Source organism: Etheostoma cragini, chromosome 15 (genome assembly GCF_013103735.1).
Source record: "Etheostoma cragini isolate CJK2018 chromosome 15, CSU_Ecrag_1.0, whole genome shotgun sequence".
In the NCBI taxonomy this organism is placed as follows: domain Eukaryota; kingdom Metazoa; phylum Chordata; class Actinopteri; order Perciformes; family Percidae; genus Etheostoma; species Etheostoma cragini.
In genome coordinates, this window is record NC_048421.1 from 11,612,662 (window position 1) to 11,635,482 (window position 22,821).

General features: G+C 39.2%; 3 protein-coding genes across 6 annotated transcripts in view; all 3 read left to right on the top strand.

Moving 5' to 3' along the window:
* Nucleotides 1-6,361: 6,361 nt before the first annotated feature.
* LOC117957422 (adhesion G protein-coupled receptor E2) lies at nucleotides 6,362-14,832 on the top strand. The gene is made up of 19 exons (XM_034893137.1): nucleotides 6,362-6,392; nucleotides 8,340-8,420; nucleotides 8,717-8,857; nucleotides 8,971-9,123; nucleotides 9,237-9,383; nucleotides 10,307-10,429; nucleotides 10,599-10,639; nucleotides 10,739-10,843; nucleotides 11,113-11,266; nucleotides 11,406-11,528; nucleotides 11,639-11,829; nucleotides 11,916-12,080; nucleotides 12,210-12,413; nucleotides 12,810-13,027; nucleotides 13,121-13,181; nucleotides 13,266-13,357; nucleotides 13,542-13,710; nucleotides 13,789-13,884; nucleotides 14,331-14,832. Exons 1-19 carry the CDS (start codon nucleotides 6,362-6,364, stop codon nucleotides 14,370-14,372), a joined length of 2,337 nt encoding a protein of 778 aa, XP_034749028.1. The 3' UTR covers nucleotides 14,373-14,832.
* A 1,298-nt stretch (nucleotides 14,833-16,130) lies between these two features.
* On the top strand, nucleotides 16,131-20,241 carry ptger1c (prostaglandin E receptor 1c (subtype EP1)). The gene is made up of 3 exons (XM_034893167.1): nucleotides 16,131-16,322; nucleotides 18,506-19,426; nucleotides 19,556-20,241. Exons 2-3 carry the CDS (start codon nucleotides 18,518-18,520, stop codon nucleotides 19,778-19,780), a joined length of 1,134 nt encoding a protein of 377 aa, XP_034749058.1. The 5' UTR covers nucleotides 16,131-16,322; nucleotides 18,506-18,517; the 3' UTR covers nucleotides 19,781-20,241.
* Nucleotides 20,148-22,821, top strand: part of slc27a1a (solute carrier family 27 member 1a) — a 6,581-nt gene continuing 3,907 nt past the window's right edge. Inside the window, exons 1-4 of one of the 4 annotated variants that reach the window (XM_034893143.1) lie at nucleotides 20,148-20,291; nucleotides 20,880-21,047; nucleotides 21,141-21,535; nucleotides 22,108-22,278. In XM_034893143.1, coding sequence (XP_034749034.1) covers nucleotides 20,881-21,047; nucleotides 21,141-21,535; nucleotides 22,108-22,278 — 733 coding nt within the window. In that variant the 5' untranslated portion in view covers nucleotides 20,148-20,291; nucleotide 20,880. Of the gene's footprint in view, nucleotides 20,537-20,556; nucleotides 20,782-20,879; nucleotides 21,048-21,140; nucleotides 21,536-22,107; nucleotides 22,279-22,821 lie in introns of those variants that run through there. The other 3 variants (XM_034893144.1, XM_034893142.1, XM_034893145.1) reach the window with 3 other exon arrangements.

A 22,821-nucleotide genomic window follows, 5' to 3' on the forward strand; every position in this document is an offset into this window, starting at 1 on the left:
TTCAGCCTCTTTTTGTTCCATTCTGGCATTGTTCATCATGACTTTTTCACTTGCCTTTTGTTTTTACCCTGCGGTGGATGTGATGCAGCATAAACTACAATGACATATGCTACTTAACTAAATGTAAAACTGCAGTTGTAAAAAAATAAAACTCAAAAAATGCTGCGTTGGCCACTACACTTACTTCCAGTGTGTTTGCCTGAATTCTGATTAACAGAAGTAGGCTAAAGAACAAGAAGATTGTTAAATCGATTAATAAATATACTCACAGAAAGAGTCCATAAGAAAGCAGTGTAAATACTCAGAGTATTAGTATTAGGGATTGTCTACCTGTGATCCAGACTGCTAATGTCTGTAATCAATGAGATTTTAAATAGGAAAGCAATTAAGTTAATTAACACGTGACTGATTATACATGTCTTCACATTAAGTGTAGTAAGACTGCAAAGGAGCCGGCATGTTTTCAATTGCACAATATGGTGCTTAACAGTGTCCTGAGTAAAATGTCATGTAACCGTTGAGTGCCTACCATCTAAAAATCCAGTCCAAACTAATACAGTGTAAAAGCAGTTGTTTGAACTGGAATATTAGAGAGGGTATTGCAATGCAATGCAAGCATTTCACATAAAACATGGTTTGATCATTTGCCCTAGAGCGGCCCTCTGGCTTAAGTACTGTAGCCTACATGTAAACCAGCATCATGTTCAAAATGCTAAAGTCAGCATCTTTAAGAGTTTTCCCTAAACATGCTGAACTTGCAGAGTTAGTGGCTCAGCCTAAATTTCCAACCCAATTACAGGAGGTAAATTGTAGTTCCACATTGGACCTGATAAGAAAAATTCTCAACACTGAAAATTATCATACACCTACTACGAGCTCTACTTAGAAGCTGCCCTAATCTGCAAACCCAGAGGATATTTTACAAATGATCATCGAGGAATGGTGTGTTACCCACTTTTCTCCACACGACTGTGCTATTTCACTTTGACAAAATCTTCCCAGTGAGCATCAACCAAACCATTTTGTTTTTGCACTAACTTGAGCTATGTCTGTGCATGCTTTGTTATAACCAAAACGTAGTAGATTAAAAGTCTTTTTTCTCGACTTTAGAAAGTACAAGGGCTGAACTTGATTTCACTCCCAAATTGATTGGAATTATTTTCATAATATGCTAAAACTACTACACCTGGGGGGTGTTATCTGATGCTGTGAAAAGATTTTTCATGATTGATGATTGTTTAAGGCTTGTATTACTAACCAGCCAGTGTTCGAATATACAGCACAGCAAGTCTATCTAAAGATACTTGTATTCTATATGATCAGAAAATATCTGTGTTAGAAAGTAATTAAGCTCTTGTGTTTGTTTGACCCAACCATCTACCCCAACCTCCTCCACATGAATACTTTTAGCACATACACATCATAAAAAGAAGACATACTGCACGTCCATTCATTGGAGAGTTGTCAGAGTGAAGGTGCTGCGGGCACTTTTATGGGGACTTTGAATAAGCAAAGTTCCTATGGACTGAGCTTTTTGTTTTACTTATTTCACCATTATTTTTCCAAGCAAGTCTTTAGAACAAGTACTTATTTGCAATGCCAGCCTGACAAGTAGCAAAGCCATTTAGGGAAAGGGAAGGAGGGCTAGACATTAATATACATTAGAAAAACACACCGTTCAAATTACAGAAAATATCATTTGAAATACAACACAGGCAGCAGTAAGTAAGAGAGGGAGAAACCATACAAATATTTAGCTGGAAAATTATGATGTGGGAAAGCAACTGCATATTTCGGTGAAAAAAGATGATACGGTGGTTTTGAAGGATGAAATGGACATTAGTTTGACCAGTTTAAGAATCTGTTGCAGGGCATTCCAGTGGCGAGCTGCGGCAGATTGAAAAGATGTGAGACCAGACATCAAACTGGTTTTAGGAATGCTTAATTGAATATGAAGTGAGGGCCGGGTGTTGTGTGTGACAGACTTTGGCTGCAGCAGGTGACATGAGTAAGGAGGTGAAGAAGGGTCCTGAATCTTGCAGAAAGTGTGAAGGGAGGACCACTTGACTTGTGAGTGAAGGGTGCAGTGGTTTGTAGGAGAAGGAGTATTTGTAGCAAAATGCATTGCAGAGTGGTAAAGAGTGTAGAGTTTTGACAGAGTGCTATTGCAAGCAACCCTGTACATAGTGTCACCATGATCTAACATGGGTAGAATAGTCATTTCAATGAGCGGTTTCTGTAAAGGAAGCCGAGTTTGGCCTTGATCTTAGATTGCAGCTTTGAGATATGGACAGGAAATTATTTTTGCAAAAGAATCCTCCCCGCTCAACTATTATAACACAAAAAAACAAATTAGCCAATCGGAAAAAAGGTTTATTAAACGTTACTACATTATGAAAGATTGATTGCAAATACAATTGAAGATGGGGAAAAAAACACGTTGAAAGGTTTATTAAAACTGAAGGATGTTAAGAAGTTTTGTATTTAGGGAGGATGGACCAATGGGGAACTCAAGATTCATTCTTTTTTCTTTATGGAAACTAGTGTTTTTAGTTTTGTGTACTTTTTTCACTCTGATCACTCTAGGAAATCAGTGAGTTTATTGAAAAATATTGTCAATAAAGATAGAAGCTCAAGCACCTTATCTGTATTATACTCTGTTATGTAGCACTGGGGAATTATAAGCTGTCACCAAACAGTTTGTGAAGATAAATGGTACAAGTTGTATTGTTACAAACACCATCACTACTGTCACCACTTCCTCTACTGAGAAGTCTGCTTATAACACATCAACATGTAAGTGTGATGTTAGCATGACCACAGTTCCTCTATGTGCATGTGATCTATTTTTTCACAGCTATATAAAGCAAAAATATCATTCTGCACACACTAAGACCTAGTTACTGATGGGGAAGGGTGTTGGACATGGCGTTCAAAAGCATTTTGGGTTTTTTGGTGTCTTTCTTGCAACATTTGACATTCATTCACACAGGAACATTCTAAATGTTTTTAAAATACACAACAAACTGAGCTTTATCAACCATAAACCCAAGCTTTAATCACTAATCAGTGATGTGAGATAACTCAGTGAACGGACTGGCAGATAAGAAACTGAAAAGGAAACTGCAGGACTAAAGAAACTAGATGGAGCCTCATCTTTTATGTATCCACATAGAAGTGTTTTACAATATGGAGTATTTTGAGAGTTTCTGGATCCCTGATGGGTTAGCTCTTGAATAAAAAAGCTTTGTCTTTCAAGAATAAAAAGTTGTTACAAAAAAAATCTTTGCGTGCCAGCAACTCCTTTATGATGTTCATAAATGAATAGGCCAGTGTTTTGTGCCATATCCATAACACTATCACAAGCTTTTCAACAAGGATTACATAATCAGTGTAGCAGCTTTGTAAATGAGATGGTCGCACTAGCAGTCACAAATGGCAACAACTCACGGTGGTAACTCTCTCTTTTGTTTTGAGCACATTACACAAAATAAACAACTGGACACACATTTTAGTTCCACAAACAGTTTTATTTGTTAATTGACTTATTTTTCTATTTGGGTGCACATATTTAGTTAACTTTTCCAGTTTAGCTAATTTCAGGTATACTATCTTTAAGTTACATTCGGTGAAATGAATTATTTTCCTTTTTGAGTTACCAGTTCCTGGGGAGTTGCTGCTGGAGGTTGTTGACTGAAAGACCTCCCATTGATTCGAAGCTGTTTAAATAGGTAAGGGATAAGTGGACTGCACCGTGCTTCGCCATATCATGGGGGTGGCAGAGTATTTAATTTTTGAGTTGTGTTCTTTTCTTTGCTAGTTGTACTTGTAGTTAGTTATGATTATTTGATTGAATTATCCTTCGTTCGCATTGGTTTAACAAAGGTTGTTATTGTGGTTTGGCTATTTAATGTGTTGGTCTCCCCTCTTTGTGTAAGAATGGCCTGGTTTGCTGCTATATAAGTTTCGCCCACGTATTAGAGCTGTTAGGTCTGTTTGGTTATGGTACATAAGTTAAAGTCTGTTTAGTTGACCTCTTTTATGGACCCAGGACTTTCTGTTTTCTGAAAATTAGTTTTTGTTTTGTTTTTTCATTAATAACCTACCTTATTCTAAAAAATCGACTCCTCTTGGCTGCCAGCTTGGGCCCTCACAGGAAATATGCATGAATGCACAGCAGCTTTTTTTGAAAATAGAACATTTTGAAATGAAGTCTTAGTCATCTGTCAGACAAAGAGGGTCGACCAGCCTACTCAGTCTCCACTCAGACCTTTTGGTTCAGGGTTTGACAGGAAGTTGTTGAGACAGCTGGACCACATTGAGGTCCCTCCTTATTGTTTGAGAATTCAGAAAGACACTAAAAAGAAAACAAACACAGCCAACACAAAACATCCAAAACTGTAAACGTACGGACAGGAAGAATGTTGTGTGATAACAGGATAAGCCTTGGATGCTTGCCATGGCCATATTGGCTGGAAATTACTCTTTGTAAAAGCAGTCAGACACTATAGTTCAAATTGACCATACACGCAGAGTTTATGTACAGAGGTGATAACAGGCTCTGACCTCATCACTCATTTGGAAGATATAACAAGCTGCGTAAAGCTTTGATCAGAAAGTGATCACAACATCTTTAGCCAAAGAGGAATTACAGAGACAATGATTATAATGTGGATTCAGTGTGTGGGCCAGTGGCATCAGTTGCTGTTCAGTTTAAATAGGCCACCTCATTGCAAAGAGGGTTATATGTAGCACTGAGTCTATTTTCTGTGACCCCTTTTCAATCACTTCTGATTGTACTGTAATTATACTGTAAATTAACTGCATTTCCGTGTTTAACACATACAGTATAGGCCTATTTGAAGGCATTTTTTTTTTGTGTAGGTCATGCAAATGTCAGCACATTTCAAGGTCCGTCTGTGAACAGGCTCTGCAACACAGCTGCACACTGCTGTAGTCCCTACAGGCCGGGTGTCTGTCACCTCCATTTTCTTCAGCCCACAAAGCCCAAAGCCCACCCAATTGTTTAGGAGTGTGAAATAACACACTAATCAACCTGCCTGTCAGGGGGCATTGGGACAGTGTATTCAGACCTGAAAATGACCTTGCTACTGTGAGCTGGGAACAAGAAAAGTTGCTGAAAATGTAACCGTTTCTTTTTTCTTTTTCTAATAGGCTGCTCTTACAAATGCTTGCAACGTGTCGGCATTTCCTCAGATTTTGAATGCTTAAGCGAACACAAGAAACACCAGCTGTAGTGAACAGTATAAATGTGTGACAACGAAAAGAACATTGTGTTCCTTTTTGCCGGTTTCTGAGAATTGTGTTTTCTCTGTTGACAATACATGTACATTTATTTGACAGACACTTCTCTTAAGCCTATGCTAAAGATTTGGGTTTGTAGTGGCAGTTTGCACAGCCTTTTGTGTTGTTTTTGAGTAAACACTAATCTAAGTTAATTTACTTCTTCTACCCTGTTGGAGCCATTATGAAGCTTTGCTTTTTGTTTTGAGTATACACCCTTCTGATGAAATTAAAAGGGTATACACTGTTTTTTTTCTCCACTTTTTTCAAAACGAAGCTTAAAATTGTTACCATTGTTGCATTGTCCAGACTGACGCACTCAGAGGCATGAGTTATATATATGCTATCGGCATAATCATGGGCTGTGTGCTAAAACTCTGCCTATGGGGAATATACCCACCAGCGGGACAATGCCCAGCCTCATAAACACCTCTTGACCCCCTGTCTGTCTGTCCTCTAACCACATAGTCCAACAGATGGGAAGGATATAGAAAGAGGAGCTAACAACAAAAGAGAGAAAGAAATTGCCTGTGCAAAAACACTGTCTCGTAACACATTGCTGTCGTGGAAGTTGAGTCGAGTGAGCTGGCGTAGCCGTTTCCTATCACCATCAGCCCACACCAACAAGAGCAGGAGATACTTTTCAGAAACTTCTGGTGATTCTCCCCTTCAAACCTCTGTGTCAGAGGCGTGATTGAGAAAAGCCCTCCCCTGAAACCTAGTCATCTCAGCATGTCACCTCATTAGTGAGAGCAGATGACGATGCAAAGGGGAGAAAGAGACAGAGACAAGGAGAGTTAGACAGAAGAGAGGTCATTGTATGATGATTCCAGCTGATTTCATGTATGTTATTTGCAGGTATCAGCATATACTGAAGCCACTTTTTCCACATCTATTAACCTGACAAGTGGATGCATTTTACTGTTCCTTGGGGAAACTTTTAAAAAGAAATCGAGAGAAGACGAAAAGGAGAAAGAACTGTGCGTTCTGAATGTGAAGAGTTCCCTAGTTTGGGTTTTTTAAACTTTCCTTATCCAGATCGGTTACCCACTTCACCATGGCGGCCAGGTGGAAACTCCTCATACTGGGTGAGTCACATCTGTCATGCATTTGCACGTTGGTTTAGATGGAAAAACATCTGCTGAGGAAGTTTAAAAATGTTCTGTGCTTCAAGGACATAAACTAACTGGCTTTAGTTGCCTTCAAACTTTTCAGAATAAGTATTTATATCAGTGTATGTCTTCTGTTATAATCTGACATTTTAGACAAAATCAGACATTGACATTTTCAACACATTACTGAAATTAAATGTATACATGGAGTGGAGTCAATAAAGTTAATACTTGTGTAATATAGTCATATAGTCATATCGACTGTGTTTATAGAGCTTTTTTTTTAAAATGATGACCAAAGTGCTTTACAGAGATATTTAAAATAAAATCACATGATCAAAATGAAAATGAATCAGTCAAAGACCGTAACAGACAACATTAAAACTATTTTACTGTTCACAATACTGTTTATTTCTAAAATTCTTTGTTTAACGACATTTCGTGGAGATAAAAATCTGCCAGCAAGTCTCACTGGCAGAAACTCAAACTACCACAGTTCTTAATGCGAGCCTCTCTTAATGCGAGTGTGGGAAAGAGCCCAAATCAATTAAAAGAAAAGAAGGAGAGTGATGCCGAACACAGCAGCCTTTCTTCAAACAACCCACTATCTTGGCTCCCATGCACACTGCAACCTCTGTTTTTCTGCTTTTAAAGTGGTATTCATACACTATGAGCTCATTGCACCCACGTTACTTGTCGCCTAATAGCACCCACTGTCACACAGGAAGAAACTCTAGGCGTTGCCATGAGACAGCACAACATTGAGAAATACAAACTTCTGCAAGCGACTAACATTTCATAATGTCCTTAATGCAATCTCAGCAAGCCATAATTAATTCTGTGTTCAGAAATGAAAGTAAATTTAATCCATGTCACATCATGATATCAGCTGCACAGATTTTTTTTAAATCTGAAAACAGTTAGGGTGTTAATTCTACACAAAGTAAATTAGTTTTTCATGTTATTATATTAGTAATAAATGATCAGTTCTGCCAAATGACAGAATATTTTGGGGTATTTTAAGCCTCTATTTTTATAGGACAACTCAAGACGTGAAAGGGGCAATGACATACAGCAAAGGGCTACAGGTCAGAGTCAAACCCGTGGCCGCTGTATTGAGGAGTAAACCTCCATACATGGGCGCGCACTCTGCCAACTGAGCTACCCAAGCGCCCAGAGCCCAGAGAGAGGTTTTTAAAGTACACAATTCCATTCACCTCCAATGCATTAGTTCAGCTGTAAACACTTGAGGAGCAAATATCGTCATCAGATAATACAAAAACTTTATGCATGGCTAGACATCACTATTAATAAGTGGGAATATGCATCTTTATGATTTAAATGAACTGACCCTTTTTTTATTAACAACAAATTACCTGCTTCTTTTAATGATGGTTATAGAATCAGTTGTATAAACGGATGATGGGAAGAAAAAAAGTAACTGGACTCTTTCTTCCTGTTTCCATTAGTCTGTACATCACACCCATCTGGTGTCATTTAGGTGACCACAGTGGACTGACTCTACACTTTTACTGTCTGAGGAGATGGCCAATGCTTTTTTTGTGCTTGTGCCACGCCAGCTGATGTTTCCTCATGCATAGGAAGCAGAGTTCTCCAGACACCCATGTGTTCATTTAGAATAATGGTGCAATGGCTGTTAGAACAATCTGAGGAAATGAGGGTTGAGAATGAGAGAATTTATCTTTTCGAAAGAGCCTGCTTAAAACCAGGACATTTTTTGGTGGTGTTATGTGATCAAACTGATCATTTAAAATCCCTGAAGCTAAACTCAAATATTTTAGAAGTTTTTTTGTTATTATTGTAGATTAAGAGATAAAGCATGGGTGCCAGTGTAGCAGATGTTGCATTATTGCTTAGAAGGTGATGAACTTGTAGACTTACAGTCGCCTGCTTGCTTTTCAGGTCTGTATCTCTCTGTCAGTTTGGTCCTGTCGGAACAAGACTGCCATGAAGGATATATGCGTGTGGGCGAACGCTGCATTGGTATGAAAATCAAACTTACATAACACATAACCCACCGTGGACAAACAGGCATATGGTGACATTGTGCACTTTAGTTTGTCATAGATTTGTCATCTTTGCATTTAGAAATTAGAAACTGAAAACGTGTTATGGTTTGTTACCGCATAACAAAATATATACCATGGTTTGCTAGATAATACATGTGAAATCAAATCATATATAAAATTCACATTCAAAATATATTACCACATAACTTTATTTTTTGGTAGGAAACGAGTGTTAATTGCATCTTTTTCATGTTTATGTCTTTAATTAAGACGAGAATGAATGTGCTGTGGAGGAGGATGTTGGGCCATGTGGAGAGAATGCAGACTGTCACAACACAAACGGCAGCTTCACCTGCCGTTGTCATGATGGTTTCAAATCACCAGGGGCTGAACCAACTCCAACATGTGTAGGTAAGTCATCTTGTATGTTGAATCATCATGGCGGAGACTCTGATTCAAAGTTGTACAACTGCAGTTGTCATTCAAATATAAAAGTATATCCTGTCCCTATCTTTTCCCTCAAGATTTCAATGAGTGTGCGGACAACAGAGGCATCTGTGGACTTAACGCCAAATGTCATAATACAGCGCCATATTATTCCTGCATATGTGATGAAGGATTCATTTCCACTAATGGGAAGGAAAGTTTTCGCGAAGGTGACAACGTTACATGTCAAGGTAAGGTGCTTGTCAGTACACTCACTGTAAAAACAATACTGTGGTAGGTCACATGTAGGGTATGTACCATACAGTGTGTATTCCTTTCTCAACTATTCTTTCTTCATTTATAGATGTTGATGAATGTCAAGAGGAAAAGGTTTGTGGTCAAAATGCAACATGTTTCAACACACCAGGCAGTTATCTCTGTGTGTGTGATACTGGCTTTGGACTGAAATCAGGCAAATCTAACTTCTCTGGCAATCAGGAGCAATGTGAAGGTGAGGACATGACATGATGCTTCAAAATACTTTTCATTTTTTACTATTTATTTTATCTAATAATGAGTGATGTTGTGTATGTTTTTCAAGAAAACTGTCCCACAAAAGTGGAACAGAGGTAAAAGAAAGTTTAGGCAATTTATTTAAGTTCTGACTTTGGTAGCACTTTACACTCACTTTATCAGCCCAGTATTGCATCTAATTACTGTAATGTATTACCCAGTTATTACTTTGGTAATTTCCAGTTATTAACTACATATTACTTCTTTATTATCACACTTTTACCCCACTATTACCATCTTATTACCGTGCTGCAATGTAAAATGCTACCAAAGTCAGAACTAAAATGAATTGTCTAAACTTTACCAAAAAGTATATTACCAAAGTAATAACTGGGTAATGCATCACAGTGATAACGTGTAATACTGGGGTAATAAAGTGATAAGAAGGTAACAGATGTAATAACAGGCAATTACCAAGGTAATAACTAGGAATGGGTTTGAAGCTAACCATATGGACATCTGGGTAGTAGTAATGTAGCTATATTACTATTGTAATATGTGATGATAATAATAATGGGGTAAAATGAGTTGATGTTTTCACACACTAGTTATTACCTATATATTACCTCTTTATTATCACACTCTATTATTACACCATTACCATCTTATTACCATGGTGTAATGTAAAGTGCTACCCTGACTTCTTCAGACTTTCAAGGTTGTGTGTTTATTTACTGAATGTCTGTGCTGGGTTTTGGTTCTGCTTTGTGTTTTTATGCATTATTTTTGAAAACCTATTACGTGCCATTTTGGATATGTAATATATAACATTCTGGTGGACCAGGATATTTGTTGTTCCATTAGCACTGACAGAAACATGCAATACCATTTTCCACTCCCTGATTTTATTTTTTATTTTAGACATATGTATGATTGATAAGACAATCTGCGGAAATGGAACCTGCCACCACGGAGCCAGCGGCCATTACTGTGCATGCCATGCAGGGTTCACTAACTATGACAACAAAGGGTCCCGCTGCACTGGTAAAAACATTAGCACTCAAATTTTTCCCACATCCATTACTGAACCGGTGTTGTTTCAGTAAATATACTGTATGTAAACAGGAGTACACAAGTATAGACATCATCACAATACGATTGCCATGGTCATAAACAAGCACATTAAATGAAACAAAACCTGTTCTTTCCTCAGCTTTAAACTGTGATGCATTCAAAGATATGAGCATGAAAGAGGTAACACTACACCACAGACAGTTTTATCACAGTTCAACATACATTTAACATGTCTATGGCCTAACGTTTTGTTTTGTTCTCCCCAAATTGCTCTTCAAGGAATTTCATGATGCAAAGGATCTCATGATGCAGTTGAAAAAAAGCTGTCTGGACCTTACAGAAAGTGAGAATCCGACAGAGCTGGATGGAGAGGAGCTGTTAAAGGTATTTCTGCACATAATATAATTGAAATGCAGTTTTGATAATGCAAAGCAAAAGCCTTCAGTTCCTCAGAACCAACACAGAAATAGGAAGTTCTCTCCTACCAAGCTCCGTCATGTTGTATTCACATGTCTGTGCAAAACTATGCAGACTGTTTATTTTGACCTGAGGTGGTGTGCAGCCTGAAAGTCTGCCTCAGTCTGACTCTGTCTCCTGTTATTCCTTCACATGCTGGTGTTGCTCCCTCTCCCCCTCCTCTCCTGTGGCTGTAGAGAATGCTGTCTGTTATCGATAAGCTATTGTCCCATGGAGTCTTTGATGACAACAAGTATGTCTCCACCTTTCTGAACATCGTGGAGAACACTCTGGGGTTCATAGGACCTTTAATTAAGCCCCCGGGCATAACAAGATCTTCCACTCACACAGGTACACAGACAAATTGTTGAGGTTCACACTTTTTCAGATGCACTGTATTGTTCAGCTGGTTGATTTGTCTTTTGCTGAAATTGTCAGTATTGACAAGCAAGGGTTGTTTATAAAATGTGATCTTTTTATCTTGGTCCAGAGGTTGCCCTGCGGGTACATAAGGGGGCTGACTTACCCCAGGGAAATGTGACTTTATCATCTAAGCAAGTTCGGCTGGACATCCAGTTGGAGACAGCTGCTGGAGATCCCTCCTATTACCCTGGTAACGATCATAACTACACATTTGCAGCCACTTTCAGTGGGATGTAGGTAGCTTATGCAATGTAATAAATGCCCATTTAATCCAGTGTTATCCTGTTGTTCTTGTAAAAGGCTTTACAACAGTGGCCATGCTGAGCTATGCAAACCTGGAAGACTCTGCAAATGGCTTCTTTAGTGGGATGAAACCACAAGCGAACGAAAGCTTTAAGATCAACTCAAAAGTTGTGACTGTTACTGTCAGTAACAGAAACACAAGCCACCTCAAAGAGCCAGTCAAATTGACTTTCAACCACCTTAAACAGGTAGCATCTAGTTTGCCATGAAGGATGATTATCTATCTCTGCAGGAAAAATATTACTTCTATAATTGTCTCTATTTTGTTTCACAGTCAAATAAATCCAACCACACCTGTGTGTTCTGGGATTCCTCGGAGAAAGGGGGGTCATGGTCTGCTCGTGGCTGCAGTGTGGTGGAGTCCAGCCCTGAACACACTGTGTGTTCCTGCAACCATCTGAGCAGCTTTGCTGTTCTCATGGCGCTCTATGAGATAAAGGTTAAAACTCTCAAATATAATGATACATAGTGAATCATGATGCTGATAGTTCAGAGTTTCTTGAAACATCAGTGTGTGCGTGTGTGTGTGTGTGTGTGTACTGAAATGTCCTTCTCTTTCTATCAACAGGACAACAACAACAAGTTTGTGTTGAATCTGATCACCCAAGTGGGTCTGTCACTTTCACTAATTTGCCTGTTCCTCTGCATCCTGACGTTCTCGCTGATCCGCTCCATCAAAAGTCCAAGAACCACCATCCACCTGCACCTCTGCATCAGCCTATTCCTTGCGACCGTTATCTTCCTTGCGGGCATTTCTCGTACGGAGAGCCAGGTAAATACTTCTGTAACAGCTTGCACAGTCAAAATGCCTGCACAGTCCTAATGAGTGCAGTAAGATTTCTGACACCTTCAAGTACAGCAGAAGAAGAGATAGAAATAGATTTGATTCTGTATTTATGATTTATTTCATAATAATCTTTAGTAAGTTTGTTTTGTATGCACCAACCACCAAAGCAAAGTCCTTGTTAACGTTAAGTACTTGGCAGTAAAGCCTTTCTGAATATGATACTAAGGAACAGCACAGCTGCTAAATGATATATATGGGTGCTGAAGATTTATAAACAACATTTCAGTTTTCTCCATATTTGTTTCTCCTCATTTCTCAGCATCCTTTGTCCTTTTTTCACTGCTGTCATCCAGTTCTTCATCTCTCTCCCTACTGCATTAGGTCGGCTGTGCAGTGGTAGCAGGGCTGCTGCATTACTTCTTCCTGGCAGCATTTTGCTGGATGTGTCTGGAGGGCATTCAACTCTTCAGGATGGTAGTCCTGGTCTTTAATGCTAACTTCAAAATCCTCTACATGATGGCAGGTGGCTATGGAGTCCCAGCTGTTATTGTCGCTGTATCAGCCTTAGCTAATGCCAAGGGATATGGCACCGAAAGACAGTAAGTTCCCCACACAGATGCTGATTTTGTTTTATTTTTAATTTGTACTTGATTCCCAGGTTATGTTGCCATAATTCTCAATGTGCATTGCAGTTGTTGGTTAAACCTGGAATTCATTTGGAGTTTCTTTGGCCCTGCCTGCGTCATCATCACTGTGAGTAAGAAAATAATTATTTAGTTGAAAAATATCCCAAACATTTGAACGTTGATAAAACCTCATCATCCCTTTTCCTTTCAGGTAAACATTTTTTTCTTTCTCGTCACTGTGTGGAAGTTGGCACAGAAGTTCACAAGTTTGAACCCTGACCTGGACAATCTGCAGAAAATAAAGTGAGTCAGCACAAGCTAACTGCAGAAATCAGGCACACGTATGCTGTACAAAGTTTGGATGTTTGTAAAAATGGGAGCATGATTTGACTGAAAAGACTAAATATTCTTCCCTAAAATTTAAACTAGCCTTCTCTTGTTAAAGTGCCTCAGATTAACCTGTGTGTATCTTTGTTGCCTCCTGCAGGGCGTTCACCATTACTGCAGTGGCTCAGCTGTGTTTGTTGGGCACCATGTGGATCTTTGGTTGCTTCCAGTTGAACGAGAGCACAATAATCACATCTTACCTGTTTACCATCTTTGCCAGCTTTCAGGGCGTTATGCTCTTCGTCATGCACTGTCTGTTTTCTAAACAGGTCAGTCAATCTCCTCTCAAAAAAAAAAGCTATGCTGCTTTTTCTGGTGTCCAAACTCATTTTGTATTCTGATTTCAGGTGAGGGAAGAATATGGAAACATCCTGTCCAGATGCTGTGCACCTGGGAAGAAGAGCTACTTAAACTTCAGTTATTCGAACACCAGCAAAGCTCATGTAAGCCGTTATTTTAATGTCACCGCGGTCTCTCTGATTCAGGTGGAATGACAGTGAAGTTAAACTTATTATCCAATCATTTTGCCGTCCACACTCACTGGATCTATTTTCATAAAACACATATTATCTAAAGGAGGTTAGAAAAGAATTACATTCACTTATTGTTAAATAACAAATGCCTACAAACATGTAGTATGCATGTGGACAGCATACATTTGATCTGAAATTAGATTTCTCAAGACTTAATGTGGTTAAGTCATTAGAAGTTTGAATTGGAAACCTTCCGAAAGCAGACACATAATTCTCTTTCAGGGTTTGAAGATGACATGGTATTATAGTAGATGTGAAGTGAAGTGTGTCAGAGCACAGCCTATCCTGAGAATGAAAGAGAACTGACAGTGTCTTTTGTGACTTATGGGCTTGTCTCTCCCCTATGTGGTTCTCAGGCATCAAAGAGCACCCAGGACACAGGAGAGTCTCAAATGTGAGGAGTTAAACAGTGTCGTGGGAGCAAAGTCTGATTTATTTCCTAAAGACTGCCATCTCAGACATCCGGCCAACTACTGCCCTGCCATTTTGTGGAAAATGCACCAGTTTGCGTCACTGCAAAATGTTGTAAATAGTATCCTTATTTACATTCTTTGTTTTCCTTTTTTGTTACTGAGCTGGTCTGTGTATTTGAAGCTAAAATGCAACTGCTGGTTATAATTTAATAAATGAGAAATTACATTTGACAGTATTACCATAATAGAGATTACTTATTTTATTTGAGTATTTATTGAATGATAAAAAATGAATCTCTTATTTTGGACCAAAATATCAAAGTGATAGATAATTTTATGAAGACCTGTTTAATCAGGTACATCTAACATGGCTTGTCATGTCATCCAGGTACTTTATTCAACCAGCAAAGAAAGATATTTCTGAGACATGCACTATTTTCTGTAAAAAGAAATCACAAATTTTGCATTTAAATTGATATTATCTTAATATTTTATCAATAAAAACGAAGATAGTTATGAAACAGAAATACATTGAAATTAGTTTTTGTATATTGCTGGGCAATGGGTAATTCAGCATGCTGTAACATGTGAAATGTATTTTTTTCCAAATAGTTTAAAAGAATTTTTATTTATCTAGTTTTAAACTTGAATGTTCAAAGATTACTTTTGTTATTATTTTCTATAAGGATGTACAATTTAGACTTTGTGATTTTTTATTTTGTATTATTCTTGCCTCATTGAAGCTTTAAATGAAATAAATATCCTGATGTACCTCAGGATCTGTGTGAAGGTCTTCTCACCACTGGCCTTGAATTATTTTATTTAAAATATACATGTATATAAATAGGTTTTGAACATCTGAAGGAAAAAAACTTCTTTACTTTCAAAGTTCTTTCTGTCAGAGTCGAGATTTAGCAGAAAAAAGCAAGAACATATTAACAAACTAAGAGTGAAGTAAAGAACGTTGCAACAGAAAGCCATTGCCAAACCAAGGCAATGATAGTGTCTTCATTTCCAACTTCATTTGTGACACTTTACTTTAAAGATAGAAACCATGTACATACAGAGGAACTAGAAGATTATCATCTCTTCCTTCCTGTTGGTGCAGAATACATGTTGACCTCAAAACAAGTCTTAAGTCTAAAAAAAAGAAGAAAGAAAAAAATATTTAAGTAGTCTTAAACATATGTTTTATTGTATAATATTTCAGTGCAGATCAGACTGAGTGTCCCCTCTTTAAACATGACAAATTTTGGTACTGTAAGTTGCTTATGCATACTTTGGTTTATACTTACCTCCTGAGAATTATCTTTTAAGTGTTTGGTATGGCATCCGAGTGTCCCGTTCTTCCAAGCAGGATCTCACAAGCTTTAAACCCTTGAGGCAACTAATCATCATCATGCTCTCCTCTTCAAACTCCTCTGATGTCCGTCTCTGTGCATAATGTATGTTTATGAGACCGTTAGTGGGTGATAATCTTAATGATACCAGTTGAATTACAGACTCAAATCTCCTGTTTTGAAGCAAAATTGAACTAGCAGTGAGAATTTGAGAAAGTAGCTGACTATTTTTACTGTTGAATTATTCAGCTTGCATTGGATCAATACTACCAGCTGAAAGTGATGGCTGAGATCCCCTCTAGTTCAAAGGATCAAACAAGGACGGTAAATAGAAAGAAGGACCACATCCAGGGGGGAAGAGGACGGAAAATGCAGATCCGGCAGGCAGCTATAAAAAAGCTGCCAAACCTCTGGAGAGAGAAAAAGCCGGACCAGGGAGAATGAGAATCAGTCAGAGAGGCAGGAGGAAGAAAGGGAAGACAACAAGAGCAAATGGTTGTGAACAATAGTAAATACTAATCGTGGCCAATCAGGCAGCTCTCATTTACTCTGCACCATCCCAAATAATCCAGTGTTCATCCGGAGGCGTCTGGTGGTAAGTTTGATTTATTATTCATAACCATTTCATGGTAATTTACTTCAAAGATAACACAGTTAGAACATTCTTCTGTGGTAGCAAATTAGTCTAAGGGAAGGTGGATCTAGGAAAGCTGGATTCCTCCTTGATTTTATCTAATTCATCCACTTTCATTATAAATGAGAGCTGTGAGGAGTTAAAGAAAGATTCTGACATCCATTTAAAATGTGGATAATGAGAAGGAGCACTACCCCCAGATGAGTATTTCTTTATAATGCCTACGTAGTTAAGGAACGTTTTGTTCTGTTTAAAGAACACAGCAAAAGAAGTATAAAACAAGAGATTCAGAGTAACAGCCTTGATACAGTATCTGTTATGGTAAATTATATCATGGTCAAGAAGGCAGCATTCTTTTGCTATAACATCCTCCCAATACTTAATATCATTTCTTTTGATCATGCAGCTCCCCTGGAATCGCACACTCCAGGGAACACACCGCTTTCTGCACATAGTCTATTGATGAAGTAAAAGAGAAGTAACAGAAAGAAATGCAGAAGCAAAATATAAATAAATGAACATAAATGGACTGCTTGATCAGCTGTGAGTTACTGGTGAAGACACAAGGAGAAACTAGGGAGTTTATTAGTTTTCCCCGAGGCTTCAAGTGGTCTTTTTTAGCTATTCGAGGTATTGATACTCAACAGTTTATGTGGAGATTGCTAACAAAGCAACAACAAGTTTCGAGATTCAAAAGAGTCTGTTGGCCAGAAGATGGAAAACAACCAGTTCAATTTTTTTTACAGCAGTGTTGACTTCTTCTATAAAGACATTTCTGCTCCTGGAAATCACTGGAGGGCTTTTTACATTACATGTCATTTAGCTGACAACTTACAATTGCTATATATTTGTCAGAGGTCACACACCTCTGGAATAACTATGGGTTAAGTTTCTTGCTCAGGGACACTTTGGATTATGTATCACAGTGGGAATCAAACCCTTGTCTCCCACACCAAAGGAATGTATCATATCCACTGCGCCATAACCACCCCTTATAGGTCTTTTATGCCTACTAAGAGAATATGTGCACATTTTTGTTGCGCCTGGGGATTAAGAATCAATGAACCTGTTAAAAATAGCTTGCATGGTGGCTGATGCATGCAGTATCACAATAGGATGAATGTTTCTAATGCACGTCCTCCTGCTTCAAGTTTGACTGACAACAAATATCAAGTAGCAAACCAAATACCAGACAGTTGTGCCATGATTTGCTATTTAAAATCATCCATGAGTTTAGTTTCTCTTTAGTTTTGGATCAACTAAAACTAAATGGGAACTAGCTCAAAAATAGGGGATTGATTCTATTGTGTAACCCACAATTTAAAAACCCCAAAACTCTCTTTCCAATGCAGATAAACTGAGGCACAATGATTGCAGTATACCAGTTCAGCAAAACCAAAATACTAGTACCTGAAAAGGAGTAATAAGTTAAGGAACTTGCTAAGTGAGGAGTTGTGGAGCAGATATCGGAAGATTGGAAAGAAATGTGAAATACACAACTATAGGTGAGCCCGTTTACTGCAAACCGATCAAATAAAATCAGCAGAAGTTCCCTACATCTCCACACCACAACTGGCAGTAAAGATTGTTAAAGCTTTGAAAATCCTCTTCTCATCCACTTGGCTACGGTGCATATAGTATAGTATGTTTTATAATTCAAAAATGGCCTGAGGCCTTAGTCATGTGTCTCGCTACAAATCTTTCCAACCTCTGTTGACTGACTGTAAACTGTAGTGAAGACAATAACACCTTGCACAATCCTAATTATTAAATGCCAAGAACATAAAGAATGTTGTGTTTTTGTTTTTCATGAGAAATGGCAAGGTTTCCCTTCAATATTGCCTGGGCAGTAATTGCTTTTCTAATTAAGGTCCAAATCCCCCATGTCATTGGCAGACCACTTGTTGTAATCCATTTTTGAGAGGCCCAGAAAAGCATTTATCATAGCATTCCTTAGTATACAGTTTTCGATTTAAGATATCTCTGTTGTCCTGCTGTCTGTGAATTACTTGAAATACCTTTTAGACAACAGAATAGGTGTTATGTCCTCCTATTCTGGAGGGAGCCATGAGCTAAAAATGATCACTCAGTGTCTTTGTTTGAACTAATAAAAGTATTTTAATTTTGCCTGTAAATCTCTGCAGATAACCCGGAAGATGAGGACACCATCCACACTTGTGACTTTGTTTTCTACCTCTTCTACGCCGTCCATCCTACACCAGAACCTGAAAATCAACTCTTCTGAACAGCCAAGTCCATGGTTGAACAACAGTACCTGGCCACCAGTCAACACTTCAGGTTTAGGGATGTCCTGCTTCACTATGACATTTGGCGCCATCTCCAACCTCACGGCTCTGGGCATCCTGGCTAAGTCCCGAGTCCGATTCCGCCGCCAATCCAAAGCGCCATTCATGTTACTAACAGTGGCTTTGCTTTTGGCTGACCTCGCAGGTCATGTGATCTTAGGCACCTTTGCTCTGTATCTGCACATAGATCAGAGGTATAAAATACAGGCCGAGAAGCCCAACAAAGAATTCTGTCACGTTTTTGGGGCAAGTATGGTGTTTTTTGGTTTATGCCCTTTGCTGTTGGGTTGTGCCATGGCAGTGGAGCGCTGTGTGGCCATCACTCAGCCCTTTTTCCACGCTGCTATGATCACATTGGCTCATATGTGGCGAGTTGTGTTATTTCTGTCTTCTCTTGCACTTGTGCTGGCAGTTCTACCTTTATTTGCTGTGGGGACTTACACTACCCAGTCTCCTGGAACATGGTGTTTCTTGCCTATCCATGGTCCCAAGTCTACAGCTGACACCAACCTGGCTCTGGCCTTCTCATGCGTGGGCCTCACTGCACTTGCTCTATCCCTGCTCTGCAACATCCTGAGTAGTCTGGCATTGCTGCATGCCAGAATGAAGTCCCATGATGTAAATACAAAATCAGCAGCTCACTGCACTCGTCGTACATCGTCCACGTCTTCCTCCTTGTTGTGTTCGTTGGATGTAGAGATGATGGCACAACTGGCAGTGATCACTGTGGTTTCCTGTGTATGCTGGAGCCCCTTTCTTGTGAGTAGCCAACTACTTATTTTCGATTGCCGAATTAGTTTTTAGAAGGGGGGCTATTTTTTAAGAATATTGTAAATGATAAAGTAAAACACCTCATGAGTGATTCTGTGTGTGTGTCCTTTAATTTAGATCCATATTCTTGTGACGCAGTTCAATCAAAGAACTTCAACCCATGAGAAAGATGGATTTATTCTTCTGGGCTTACGCATGGCCTCTTGGAATCAGATCTTGGACCCTTGGGTTTACATTTTACTGAGAAAGGCAGTGCTTTTCAGACTTTGCTGTGCTTTCTACACACAGAGACCCACAGTAACAGAAAATAGGTCCTGTGCAGACACACACAGGCAGCCCTAATCATGTCTTGGCCTTTTTCTCCAAGGCCTATTGAAATAAATTATTTGTGTGTTGTGAAAATGGTAAACTTTACTGTGTTTTTTGTTTGTTTGTATTTTTTAACAGGGCTCAGTGAGGTTCATATTCAGCAAGGCAAGCGTCTGCACGGCAGCAGTGGGAAGTAGGGATTAACAGACTTTCCCAACATTTAGTATTCTGTGCCGGTGCCACTGAAGAACAGCCACCTGCCAAACTGGTGGTTGGGCAATTGGGTGGGGTTGTTATTGTCCAATCAAAATTGAGAAAAGCTTGACAAGCGCCGCGTGTAGCAAATGGCTGAGCTGCTGGAGAAGTATCACACCCGGGGTGGGCGGTGCTTTCTTTTGGCATGACTCTATTCAATATGGAGTACAGAAAATAGCCTGATTCGCTCTACATTTCACTGCTTTCATACAGTTTTCGACCACTCTTGCATTTCGGGCCCAAATAATGAACTCTGCCCCTTAAGTGTCAGCCTACAGGACTCGCTGACGTACGTTTGACATTCAAAACATCGTTTGAATGTAAGTTGTTTACTAGCCCTTACGTTTTTTAACGTTAAAAACAACCGCGCTAACGTAAACTGTAAAACTGTTTTAACACACAAAAAACGATTTATTGGATATCTTATCGACGCTGTCGATATCCGGAAGAAGATTTCAATACTCAATAGTTTCTGCTAAAGTTGTGCTGAGCGGCGGAGTTATCGGGTGAAAGGTGACGTCTATTGACTCGTAGGTAAGTTACGTGCACTGCATGGATGTAGATATATTGCGTTAAAGTTGACGATCATAAGGTTACGTTACGTGACGTATAGTGATGCCTGTTTATGTAACGTTACTGTTTAAATGTGAGCCGGTTTATGTTTGATAACTATAACCCTGCTCTTGGCTTTTATAGAACTGCTAGGCTACTTGTTTTAGCTATTAACTTACAACAAAGTTTGTAGCCTATTTGTGTGTACCAGCCTGCACCAACGTACAGTAAGTTACTTCATCCTGCTGAGTGAAACCTATATGGGCATCAGCTTATGCCTTTTCTATCCTAAAAGCCCATCTTTCTCCATTTACTCAATGACAAGAATGCACAATGCGGCGAGTGTCTCAGCCTCTCTGGGGTCCATGGGACTATTGCGTCTCTTTGGGGTGTCCTGGTCCTGGAGTCTAGCAGCAGGCCTTGGAATGTATTTGGGCACGAGAAGCTGGAAATACTTCTACATTGCAGCACGCACCGCCAAGAGAGACATCATGTAAGATGAATATGCCCAACTAGATCATGTTTTTTGAGTTTACATCCTTACTTACCCAATGTCTCCTTGTTTCCCTCCTTTGACCCTAACCAGTGGCCTGTATGTGCTGTTGAGAGTGAAGATGGCTTTATGGCGCTACATGCGCAATGGAAGTAACATTCCTTCCATATTCGCCCAGACAGTAAAACGGCATCCAAATAAACCAGCACTGATCTATGAGGCAACAGGGGAAACGTGGACGTTCAGCCAGCTGGACGAGTTGTCTAATGCAGTGGCCCACTGGGCAAGAGGTCAGGGTTGGGTCTCAGGGGATGTGGTGGCCCTCTTCATGGAAAGCAGGCCTCTACAGGTGGCGCTTTGGCTGGGCTTGGCCAAGGTCGGGGTTGAAGCTGCACTTATCAACTTCAACCTCCGCCATGATTCCCTCCTGCACTGTATCGGGGTGTCGGGGTCACGGGCCATTGTGTTCGGAGCTGAGCTTGCTGATGGTAAGAATGTGTTAAACAAGGTAGGGAGGTAGTAAAAAGTAGGTGGTAATTCTAAATGTAAGGGTGCATTCTAAAATGCTATTTTTACAGGATATTAGCTTACCTCTTTTAAAAAGTGAAATGATATCTGAAATCAGCAAAACATTTCTTGTTTAAGTAGCATTTTGTGTGTAACATCACATGAGGTGGTCAGCACATCCTACTGTGGTGTCACACTTTAATATTCATTTTTGGTGTGGAACATAAACTGTGATATTGACTGTGTCTCCAGCATGTCATGTGGTCGGGGGATGCTGTTAGAGATCACATTGCCATCTATTTTTGAAGTTAGTTAACATTTGATTATGTTGGTTCTCTGTTACAATACAATCATGTCTCATTTTTGTCTCTGTGGTTTCTGTGTTTGACTTTACTATATTTACATAACAAGGTTTGTATTGTTTAAAAAATACTTTTATAGCCATCATGGCTTAGTTCATAAGTACATTAATTTCCCTCAAAAAATAAAACAAACGTATTTACAGTATTTTCTAACCTGACTGGTGTCCTCTCTTCCTCTTACTGAATGTCAGCCATGCTGGAGATCAGTTCCTCCATCAGCCAGTCCATGGTACGGTTTAGCACAGGAGGAGACCTCAGTGCAGAACATCAGGCCCGACTGGTTGCTCAAGCGCTTGACCCAATTCTAGCCTCTTCGCCTAGACATCCACCTTCACCTTGTGTTCCCCCCAAAGGCATGAACGGTGGGTACCTTATCTAACACTGAACTCAACTGTGACTCTGTAAGGCTTGATCTGTTTGTTAATTAGTAGTTATCTTTTTAAACTTATACTTAATTTATACTGTGTTATGACCTGATGTTTTTTTTAATTAATTTACTCTCTCTAATGTTTAGTTTTTGAACTGAACTTGATTCCCAGTAATTATGTGACTCTAGCTAGCTAGGTATAACTAAATAACAAACGTATCAGCTCAATGTTAAATTAAACAGCCTCCTTGCTGGTGTAATCTTAGAGACAGTAACACAGCCATTGTGGGCACACAAATAATAATCATATGCAGTATTACTTGAGTACACATAAGAGCACAATATTATTGCTGCCAACATTGCGGCTGGCTTACTTTTATAATAATGTAGTATATTCTAAATGAACATCTTAGACTATGACCGTCAATATAAACTTAACACACCGAAATACATCCATAGCTACTGTATATACACTCACCGGCCACTTTATTAGGTACCCCATGCTAGTAACGGGTTGGACCCCCTTTTGCCTTCAGAA